At 45.9% G+C, this 11,553-nt stretch overlaps 1 protein-coding gene across 1 annotated transcript in view; it reads right to left on the bottom strand.

The window, feature by feature from the left end:
- Positions 1-6,442: 6,442 nt before the first annotated feature.
- Vdac1 (voltage dependent anion channel 1) overlaps positions 6,443-11,553 on the bottom strand; it is a 29,350-nt gene continuing 24,239 nt past the window's right edge. The window contains exons 8-10 of the mRNA XM_029483538.1: positions 10,048-10,434; positions 8,331-8,388; positions 6,443-7,389 (exon numbers count right to left, since the gene is read on the bottom strand). Of these exons, the coding sequence (XP_029339398.1) occupies positions 7,298-7,389; positions 8,331-8,388; positions 10,048-10,434 (537 nt within the window). The 3' untranslated portion in view covers positions 6,443-7,297. The remainder of the gene's footprint in view (positions 7,390-8,330; positions 8,389-10,047; positions 10,435-11,553) is intronic.

Genomic DNA, 11,553 nt, shown 5'->3' with positions numbered 1-11,553 from the left:
GTCAGATACGCGTCCGAAGCGCACTCCCGAAGCAGCTACGTCCCAGCGTGATGACGTTGCATCTCTGAACCCGAAAGGTTAGCGGGGGATTGTAGAGAAGGGTGCTTAAAAAAAAAAGACAAATGGGACGGGTTTATTTTCAACTGGTGGTTTTTGTTTTGCTCTGTAGTTTATCGTTGTCATCTCTGAGATGTATTTCAGGGGTCATCGGTTAAGAGCACTGTCTGATTCCCCCAGAGCTCCTGGGTTGGATTCCAAGCATCCCTGTAAGTGAGGACTCACACCCATCTGTCCCAGGGGATACGGTGCCCTCTTTAGGCATCCTCAAACACTAGACGTATAACTGATGCAGAGACTCACAGGCAAAACACTTAATAAAGATTATATACATGGAGCTGGAGAGAATGTTCAGCTGTTGCTACTCTTGCAAAGGACTGGATTTGGTTCCCAGCACTCAGATTAAACAGCCACCTCTAACTCCAGTTCCAGGGGATCTGACTATAAAACCTCTTTTGGTCTCCACAGGCATTAGGAATATGGGGTGCACATACATATATGCAAGCAATCACTTCTGAATTAAAACTAGCCAGGTGTGATAGTGCATATCTTTAGTTTCAGCACTCAGGACGCAGAGGCAGGTAAATCTAAGTGAATTCGAGTCCAGCCTGGTCTACAAAGCGATTATAGAACAGCCAGGGCTACACAGAGAAACCCAGTCTCAAAAAATAATAATGATAAAATAAGCATTAAAGAAATAATAAAGAAAGAGTAAAATTGTGTATAAGTTCAAGTGCCCTCCAGTGCCAGAAGAGGGCATCTACTCCCCTGGAGCTGGAGGTTCCGGTGATTATGAGCCACCCCATGTGGCTCCTGGGAACCACCCCCTGGCCCTCTACAAGCACAACAATTGCTCTAAACTGTTGAATAATTTCTCCAGCACCCTTTTTGGTTTTGGTTTTGAAACAAGATCTCAAGTGGCCCAGGCTGGCCTCAAAATCCCTTTCTTTCTTTTCTTTTTTTTTAATTTTATTTTTGTATTAGTTATTTTCTTCATTTACATTTCAAATGCTATCCCAAAAGTCCCCCATACCTTCCCCCACCCACTCCCACTTCTCGGCCCTGGCGTTCCCCTGTACTGAGGCATATAAAGTTTGCAAGACTAAGGGGCCTATCTTCCCAATGATGGCCGACTAGGCCATCTTCTGCTACACATGCAGCTAGAGACACGAGCTCCGGGGGTACTGGTTAGTTCATATTGTTGTTCCACCTATAAGGTTGCAGACCCCTTTAGCTCCTTGGGTATGTTCTCTAGCTCTTCCACTGGGGGCCCTGTGTTCCATCCAATAGCTGACTGTGAGCATCCACTTCTGTGTTTGCCAGGCACCGGCATTCAAAATCCCTTTCTACCCAGTGGATAACCTTGAACTCCTTCACCTTCACCTCCCACTTGCTGGGTTATATTTTTGTATACTGAGAGGTTTGTTTTACAAAATGTAAAAAGTGATAGACGTATGTCTTTGGAACATTTGAACCTATTCTCAATGCCAGTGTCTCCTTCTGACTTTCTAGCCAATTTCCTTGCTTTTCTATCATCCGGTTAAATATTATCCACTCTTACAGCACCCCACACACAAAAGCAAGCCTGCCAAGGCCAACTTGACTTTACTTTGTTTATTGATGCACCCTTAACTACGGAGAAGTGTTAAATATTTGATGAAACACTAAAATATAAACCTTGAGAGGCAGAGGCAGGTGGATATCTGAGTTCAAGGGCAGCCTGGTCTACAAAGTGAGTGCCAGGACAGCCAGGGTACACAGAGAAATGCTTTCTCCCTCTTTCCCCGCCCACACACACAGAAGAAAGAAAGAAAGAAAGAAAGAAAGAAAGAAAGAAAGAGAGAGAGAGAGAGAGAAAGAAAGAAAGAAAGATGAGAAATGTGAATTTAGAAAGTTTGCCTAGAGCCTTGGTACAGTTTCCATCTGTGAGTATGTTGTGTGAATGTTTCCTATAGATTTCAATTCATATATGTTCATTTCACTAATTTTCAGTAAAATCAGTGGAGCAGTTGGCATTTATTGTGCCCCCAACAGCTTCACTGCTGTCTCTGTAATTCCCTCCCCAGAAACAGCTTGTGTTTTCCCAAAGCCAATTTCTCTGACCCCAGGACATCTTAAAAGCACACAGATTCTGTTAAACAAACCAAGAAGCCATTCATCTCATTTCACAGTCTGCCATAAAACCCATGTATATGGAATGGTGCCCAAACCTTCCAGATTAGCAGAGGTACAGTCCTTCCAAGCACCCCAAAGCTTTGCTTTCTGCCAGTCTAGAAAATACCAGTGTTTAGAGACTATTTTAGTTAGGGTTTTACTGCTGTGAACAGACACCATGACCAAGGCCACTCTTTGTGTGTGTGTGTTTCGAACCAAGGCAACTCTTATAAGGACAACATTTAATTGGTGCTGGCTTATATAGGTTCAGAGGTTTAGTCCATTATCATCAAAGCAGCATCCAGACAAGCATGGTGCAGGAGGAGCTGAGAGTTCTACATCTTCATCTGAAAGCAAGCTGTTAGCAGAATACTGACTTCCAGGCAGATAGGATGAGAGTCTTTTTTTTTTTTTCCACAGTGACACACCTCTGCTTGTGGACGTTGTACATCGTGGTGCGGAGCCTAGTGCGCACCACGATGTACAACGTCCACAAGCAGTGTTTTTTTTTTTTTGGTTTTTCGAGACAGGGTTTCTCTGTGTAGTCGTGGCTGTCCTGGAACTCACTTTGTAGACCAGGCTGGCCTCGAACTCAGAAATCCGCCTGCCTCTGCCTCCCAAGTGCTGGGATTAAAGGCGTGCGCCACCACGCCCGGCGCTTCTGCCTGTTTAGAGATGGTCTTCAATTGATCCGCTTCTGCGACCCCCGTCTGTCGTTCTCCCTAATCTACTTTGTTCTTCCATCCTCAGTGATGGATCAGCTGAGTCCATTTTTCAGATTATTTTCAAGTCTGTGTATATGTCTCATCTTTTGAGGCTTAGGCATGGGAGTAGTATTACCAGAGACTAGAAACGGGCATCAGATGCCCTGGAACTGGAGTTACAGACAGTTGTGAGCAGCCTCGTGGATGTTGGGAACCAATCCCAGGTCCTCTGCAAGAACATCTTGTGCTGTACCTGCTGAAGCATCCAGCCCCATCTGAGTTCTTTTCAGTAATGAGATACTATGAACTCAAGGCCTTTTGCAGTGAAATTCCATCTAACACACTGCAGACTGTGTGCAGGCATGATGTAATAAGTGCCTGGTGAATGACATCCCATCATACTCGGGGGTGGGGGCTTTTATACATTTCACAACACTTTACACTATGCCTGGCCTTCAACTACATGGACAGGAAAACCACTTTCTTTAAAGTCTCTGGTCAGAGCCTAAGCACTCACGTAAGAATTAGCTGCACGTCTATACATACCTAGTGCTGTCGACGTGACCAACAAGCCTCAATTCTCACAGAAGAGCAGATGACACTTGCCACAACCTTGAACTTAAGTTTCATCCGTAGAACTCACAAAAAGATGGGGGGAAAATGGTTCTGATAACTGTCCTCTGAACTCCAAATGTATGCCCACACATGTCCAGACAGAGTAAAGAAAGTAATAAAATTCTTTCTTTTAAAGGAATCTTGCCAAGAAAAAAGAATGTTCCTTGTAGGCATATATTTTTCTCAACCTACTTTTATAAGAGTTCAACCTCCCCTCTTAGCCCACCAGCCAGCAAAGGTAGTGGAAAAGAAAGACTATTAGGATAAGCTATGTTTAGACATAGCTCTTTGGGAAGATTCCAGTCTCTGTTGTTCTCAGTCCAGTCTACTCAGCAGACACCACACAGGAATCAGCAACTGCAGTTCAATCCAGAAGGAACTGTGAGACTCACCAACTGGCCCGATGCCACGGAAGCCTCAAGAAGCCGCAGGGATCTTTCTTTTGCAAGCCTCTCTCTATGAAGTCACTGCATGCAAAGCACAGCAATGCAGTGCAAGGCAAACCAATGCATCCATGATGTCAGCAAAAACTAGCAAGGGAGAGCAAGGTAGACCAATGTTCCAGCTCCCACTGTCCTCGGGGTCAGATTTATATTCCTTCTAAACATCATGTGTCCTTTCACATGCCTGCTATGGCAGAACATTCTTCCACCTGTGTCTGCTTCAGCAAAACATTCTTTCACCTGGGTGCCCCAGCAAAACACTGACATAACTGACTTTCCAAAGAAACCAGAAGTCTCCATTTTACTTCCTATAGAAGCTGAAGAGTGTGCGTGTAGAATTCCTATTTCTTGGAGGAACTCACGATTTAGTAAAAATCGAGAGGTAGCCCAACAGGTAAACACATTTGCCACCAAGCCTAACAACCTGAGTTCAATCCCCAGGACCCACAAACTAGGAAGAAATAGACTCCCTCGGTTGTTCTCTGTAACACACATGCACACACAAGGAGAAACAACATAAAAAATGTTAATAGTAGAGGGGGGCTGCAGAGATGGTTCAGTGGTTAAGGACACTAGCTGCTCTTCCAGAGGTCCCAGGTTCAGTTCCCAGCTCTACGTGGCAGCTCACAAGCATCTGTAACTCCAGTCACAGGGGATCCGACTCCCTCTTCTGGTCTCTGGAGGCCCCAGACTGCATGTGGTTCACAAACACATGCAGGCAAAACATCCATACCTGTGAAATAGAAGCAATCAAACCTTTCTTCAAAAAAAGAAAAAAAGCAGGCTGGAGAGATGGCTCAGTGGTTAAGAGCACTGACTGCTCTTCCAGAGGTCTTGAGTTCAATTCCCAGCAACCACATGATGGCTCACCACCATCTGTAATGGGATCTGATGCCCTCTATTGATATGTCTGTCTGAAGACAGCTATGAATAAAAATAAATCAAATAAATAAATTTTTTTTTAAAAAAGGAAAGAAAAAAGACAGGCAGTGGTGGCGCACACCTTTAACCTTAGCTCTTAAGAGGCAGAGGCAGGTGAATCTCTGAGGCCAACCTGGTCTTCAGGGCAAGTTCCAGGACTGCACAGGAAAATCCTGTCTTGAAAAACCAAGGGTAAACTTCAAAACGACCCCCTCCCATGGCCCACAAGGGAAAGCCTGCAAATGAGAGTTATAAGTGTGGTGAGCTTACTTTTCATGGCAGTTATCCTTATAAAGGGGAGCCTCGCCTAATCGTGAGCCGGTAATAGAGACAGAGCTGGTCCTAAAGAACAGGAGCCTAGTAAGGATTAGACAGGAAGTCTTTCTGTCCCATACACCGCAGACGGGAGACAATGTAAGAAATGCTGGTGCTCTCCAGGTACTGCGTGGTCGTCAGGAAACAAGCCGGCAAGAAGGGACTCGGTTTCACAACGGACAAATGGATTCTACCACAACCTCGTGGACTTGGAAAAGGACCCAAAGTCTCTTGCTGAATGAAGGTGCAGCCTAGCTGTGTTTACTTTCCTATTGCTGTGACAAAACACCGTGACCAAGGCAATCATCTGGGCTTCCAATTCCAGAGGGATAGCAGCCCATCACCATCAAGGCCGGGAAGCGTGGCAGCGGACAGGCTTGGCACCAGGAATGACAAACTGAAAGCCTAGGCATCAAACCGCAAACACGAATTGGAGAGTACAATCTAGGAGCAGCATAAGTGGCGAAACTTCAGAGCCCACCCACCAGTGACGTACTTCCTCTGGCACGGCCACACCTCCTAAGCCTCTCCAGACAGCACCTACAAGAGACCATATACTCAAATGCCAGAGCCTAAGGGGACATTCTCATTCAACCCTGAGCAAAGCAACCAGACACACCTTCTACAACAGCGAGATTATTATGTATTATTGGAAGAGGCGGTGGTTCAACAGTGCTGGATGCTCTTGCAGAGGACCCTGGTTCCGTTCCCACTACCCTCATCAAACTGCCTGTGACTGACTGCAGTTCTCCTTAGATCCAGCCAGCGGCCCTAGCTTCCTGGGGCAGCTGCATACACCCCCAAAGAAAATTGACTCTCACCCAACAGTCATCAATGCCAGCAGTGCCTCAACTAAGGGTGGGCTCTCCTGAACCCCACAACCTTCCTCCTCACTGTGCTAATCTCCAAGGTACTGAGATGTGCCACCACATCAACCCTAAGTGCTTTTTATTAAGATTTATTTTTATTTGTGCGTCACATGTGTGTGGGTACCTAAGGAGACCAGAAGAGGGCGTCAGATACCCCAAACCCATAGTTACAGGAAGTTGTGAGCGCTTCAGGTCTACAGGAGCAGGAAACACTATAAACCCCCGAGTCACCTCTCCAGCCTCCCAGGTGTTCTTTTCTACCATCAGGTTAGTGGTGATTTATAGATAGACACCACAAAGGAGCAAAGCACAAATCCAAATCAATGCCCTGGCCATTCGTATTTTAACAAAAACAACAAGAGGATGAGGTTTCAGTATTTTATTCAAGTTTTATTTTAAGTGATGTTAATTACAGCATTTGAAGGGGAGGAGCTAATTCCACACAAAATGGAAGACTCTATAATGTACCCATTAAACTGCTAAAAAATAGTGGTGAGGCTACAAGAGGAGTCAGTTGAGATCCCTAGTGTTGTCAGGGTGTGACCACAATCACCGCCCAGCTCAGAGCCGGAGAACCCGGAAGCTATTTCATACTCTGGTGCAATGGCAAAAGAAGGAATTAAAAAAAAAAAAAATAGAAGAAAGAAAACCACACCACAACACAAGGAAGAATTAAGTCCTGAATGACTGGCTCCATCGTGCCCACCCTCTCCACCCTAAAATGGCACAAAAGAAATAGCTAACCACACCCTAAAGACTACTTTTGGTGTAAAACAGGTGAGTGATGGGCTAGGGTGGGGACAGGGCGCGAGGATCGGTCTAAAAACATCCCTTTCACGCAGGTGTGTACATGCTTCCGAGCAGGTAGGATCTGGACACCAGGGTTCGATGCTCGGGAAGTCACAATTTCATCTGGGGACTGGATACAGATTTACAAAGGACCCACATGTTCCCAGCTTTCCACTTGTAGCCTGGCATCTCTACAGGGGCTCCTCCCCAACCCACGCCTACAGCTAAAAAGGACCCTTTCTGGAATGGGGTTTTTGCTGTACCTCTGAAATGGTAAACACCTTAAAGCCGAGTCATCCTTAGCCTGGAGGTCTAACGTGGTATTTATCAACTCTCGCATCCCCAACATACAACATTAAAAGGTACACTAAATTCTGAAGGTAGCTATGCTGCAAAATAGTTTAAAATTAAACGATTGTACAATATTCATTTATGCTTGAAATTCCAGTCCTAGGCCAAGCTTGTGGCCACCCGCGTTGACGTTCTTGCCATCGAGCAGGGCTGACAACGTCAGTTTGATACCTGTGGGGAGTTGAGACAGAGGTGTGGGAGGGAGGGGTGACAAAGGACGGAGGAGGGAGAAAGGGGCAAGAGACAAAGGAAAGAGAAGAGAGGTTAGCATCAAGGTCAGAATCTGTTCCAGGTGCAGTCAGCAGTGGCCAAGCGAGGTGACCCTTCAAGGTGTGCTCTGTAATACAACCTGACCTGCTGCTATCCTCGAATGAACACATGCAACGGCCATCACTGGCACACAGAGCAGAGACCCTGCTGGAAGGTACTTCCAAATCCCCTTCCCTTCCAGCCTCCCGCAGTCCCATTACAACGAGTGTGCCGTCTGCTGCTGCCCCGACTCAATAACACTTGAGCAATAGTGCCTTGGAGGGAAACCCTATCTTGTAACAGCCCGAGTCTTACATTCACTTTCATAACACGTGTGCATACACACACACACACACACACACACACACACAAAAACAATAAACTTCTTTTCCTGGGGGCTTACTTGTAATTTTAGATCAAACGGACTGGTTTTCCCTGGAAGAACTTGATTTTCATATTACATCATCAGCCTTGAGTGGGATTTCTGCAGCCCTTACACACCAGTGAGAGGATGGAATAACTATGCATAGAAGACCCACTACATCCCTATACCCTAGTCTTTCCATCGTGAGGATGACTGACAGGCTAGTTTTGACTACAGTCTGGAAGCAGCTGTCACTTATCACATACTGGGGAAAGGAAAGGAGAAAATAACTAGAGCTGTTGATGTGAGTTAGCCCAGACAGGTTCCTTCTGCTTTCTATTTCTCAGACTCTCTTTTTCTTTTTACAGTGACTTCACAACTTCCTTTATAAACATTTAATTATAAAAGCTTATATATACTCATTTATAATGTCCCTCAACAATAGCAGACATCAGCAAAATGCAACAGAGAACTAGCTTAGCACATGGGCAACACATACCTGGTTTTAGGGTCTGAGTGTACCCTAAGCCAATCAGGCTAGAGTTGTTCACTTTGGCCTGGAAAAAAAAAAAGATTAAGTCCAAGGGAAGACAGTGTTCCTCACCCGTGAAAACTGTCCCACAGGTGTACCTCCAAACTTGGTGACAGTATCTTAGGCAAGTCACAGGCATCAGAACTGTGTTCCTGTCTGCTCATGGCCATCTGGTAAAACTCAATGAATGTGTCATGTGCAAGTGTGTGTGCTTTCCTGCTCCTGTGAACTCTGAAGGACAAAGCAAGGAGAAGAAGGGCTCTCAGCGGTCCTTGTCCCTTCTAACTGTTCCTTTATGCTCCCAACATCCCAACAAGGAGAGCCTTTGTCTTTCAGTTTTATATGCATGCCTCATGTTGAGAGAGCTCCGTTCCCAGGTCAGGATACTTAAAATAGACTCTCTGTGAGGTACACCAACCAGCAGAAACATTCTGCAGCATGACACTCCCTCATCCCACCTCAAAAAGGTGGCCACCTACAGAGTGATAACAGAAGCCAGCTCAAATAAGTTCACAACAAAACCTGGGCCATTCCAGAACCCTGATGGGTACCATGGGGTAAGCAAGACAAGATGCCACCTGGTTTTGTCTTTTTTAGAGATGTGATCTCACTATGTAGCCCAAAGTTGCCTTTGAACTCTTGCTACATCATAGGCAAGAATGGCCTGCTTCTGATCCTTCTGCCTGCTGTTTCCGCAGTTCTGGGGACCGAGCACAGGCTTTCTGTATGCTAAGCAAGCACTCTACCAACTGAGCTACATCCTAGCCTTGTTTCTGTTTGTTTGGGTTCTTCCCAGAAATGTGGCTGAAGCCCAGACATGCTGGGCAAGGGCTCTACCACTGGAATGCACCATCCTGACCACTGATGTCTTAATGTGGATGTAGAGACTGAAAACCAAACGGAAAGGAGAGGAAGAGTGAAACACTTAAGGGAATCCCCTCCTTAACAGTTTGCATGAGAGGCTCAATAGCAGAGCAGTCTGCTTACAGCCAGGTCCCAGCACATACTTGCTATGTGCCTTTTTTTTTTTTTTTTTTTTTTTGGTTTTTCGAGACAGGGTTTCTCTGTGTAGCCCTGGCTGTCCTGGCACTCACTTTGTAGACCAGGCTGGCCTCGAACTCAGAAATCCGCCTGCCTCTGCCTCCCGAGTGCTGGGATTAAAGGCGTGCGCCACCACGCCCGGCTGCTATGTGCCTTTAAGGAAGCTACCCAATCGACCTCCATAAGCGTTCAGCGTCTCCAGTGTGAAAATACTGGAGATATAAAAACTATGCAGGTGTCAAGCAAAATTGACATGCCTTTAGTCCCAACATTTAGGAAGCAGAGGCAGGCAGATCTCTGAGTTTGAGGCCATCCTAGTTTATAGAGTGAGTTCTAGGACAGCCAGGGCTACACAGAGAAACCCTGTCTCCAAAAAAAAATACAAACAAAAACCAAAAGCAAAAGCCAAGGAGGTCAATTGTGGTGCACACCTTTAATCCCAGCGCTGCTGAGGCAGAGCAGGTGGATCTCTGTGAGGTCTATAGAGTAAGTTCCAGACCGCCCAGGGCCATATAGTGAGACTTTATAAAAAGCATCTGTCTCAAGTATCTCAATTAAACACAAGACTTGTCTTTGCCCGGTGAGAGAATGTCTAAGCAGAAGCATAGAATTGGTGTGAGATGGGTGATTCTCGGGTACCCACCGAAAAGCAGGCATCAGGGTCGACCTGATACTTGGCTGCTATTCCAAAGCGAGTGTTACTGTTTCCTGCAGTCCAGGCGAGATTGACAGCAGTCTCCAACTTCTTGTTCACCTTCTGGTAAATGGAACCACCAAACTCTGTCCCGTCATTCCTGTGAGTAAGCACAGCAAGAGATGTCCAGCTGCGAAGAGTGCTCGCTGCTTCTCCAAAGGATCCGAATTCAGCTCCCAGCACCCACATCAGGCAGCTCACAACTGCCCATAACTCAGCTCTAGAGCATCCAGAACCCCCTCTGGCCATCATGGGCACTTGTACACATGTGACACACACACACACACACAGATATACACACACACACACACACCAGTGAACAAAAATAAACCATTTTGTTTTGTTTTGTTTTTTTCCAAATGAAAGCAGAAACTAGAAAATTAGAATCCTACAGAGTTTTCTGCTGTCTACTGTGTTTGTGTATTCACCGTGGTTAATGGTTGCGTCAAAGATGGCAGGAGGGAAGCTGATACAGCCAGAATGGTCAAGAAAGTTCTGTGCTACTTTCCTTGGAAGGCAAGTGCTGAGGTTTGGATGAGGAAGAAGACAACAGACTCCCTGAAAGTTGTTATGTAACCTTCACACCTACACTGAGGCATAGGAGTTCAGACAGAAAAACAGACAGGCAGACAGACAGACCCCCGCCACACACACACATACATACATATACATGTTTTTAATTGTTATTAATGGAAAAAATATTTGTTTAGACTAATACCATTATTGGTCTGAATTTAAGAAGCTATTTACTTAGCACCCTCTAGTGGAAAGAACAGGTTAGTACTTCATGGAATTAACCCAAGTAAACTTACTTTTCAAAAAAAAAAAAAAGTTTTATATGTATGGGGCCTGGGGGGATGTCCCCTTCCAATCCCAGAGGAGAGCAATGGACCCCTGGAGCTGGAGTTTCTGGGAGTTGTAGGCCATGCATGATAGGGATGCTGGGATCCAAACTGGTTATCCTCTCAGCAAGTGTTCTCATCTGCTGAGCTTTCCTCCGGCCCCTAATCAGATTGTCTTTATGACTGAAATTGTTACCTCACGTCATCAATGTCCTTCAACCTCCAAGTCCACGAACAGACTCTCTCCAGCCTATCGGGACAGCCCTCCGCCCAGCACCCCACTGTCCAGCAAGCTGTTAACCGAGTTAATGGAGAGAAAGAGTGCCTGATTATCCTCCGTGTGACGGGAAACAAAAATGCTCACAGGCCGTGGGGCCCATTGACCCAAATGACTGAAAACCGAACTTAGGGAAAGAAAAGCCACCACCCTAGTCACACACATAAACACCCGTGGCCTGCACTTGAATACTTGGTTTTCAGTTGGTCAAACTGTTTGGGAAGGATTAGGAAGTGTGGCCTTGCTGGAGGAGGTTTTAAAAATCTCCCAGGGCTGGAGAGATGGCTCAGTGGTTAAGAGCACTGACTGCTCTTTTGAAGGTCCTGAGTTCAAATC

This window comes from Mus caroli, chromosome 11 (genome assembly GCF_900094665.2).
Source record: "Mus caroli chromosome 11, CAROLI_EIJ_v1.1, whole genome shotgun sequence".
Lineage (NCBI taxonomy): Eukaryota > Metazoa > Chordata > Mammalia > Rodentia > Muridae > Mus > Mus caroli.
The sequence above is the reverse complement of the archived record's forward strand: the minus strand, read 5'-3'. Positions and strand labels throughout refer to the sequence as shown.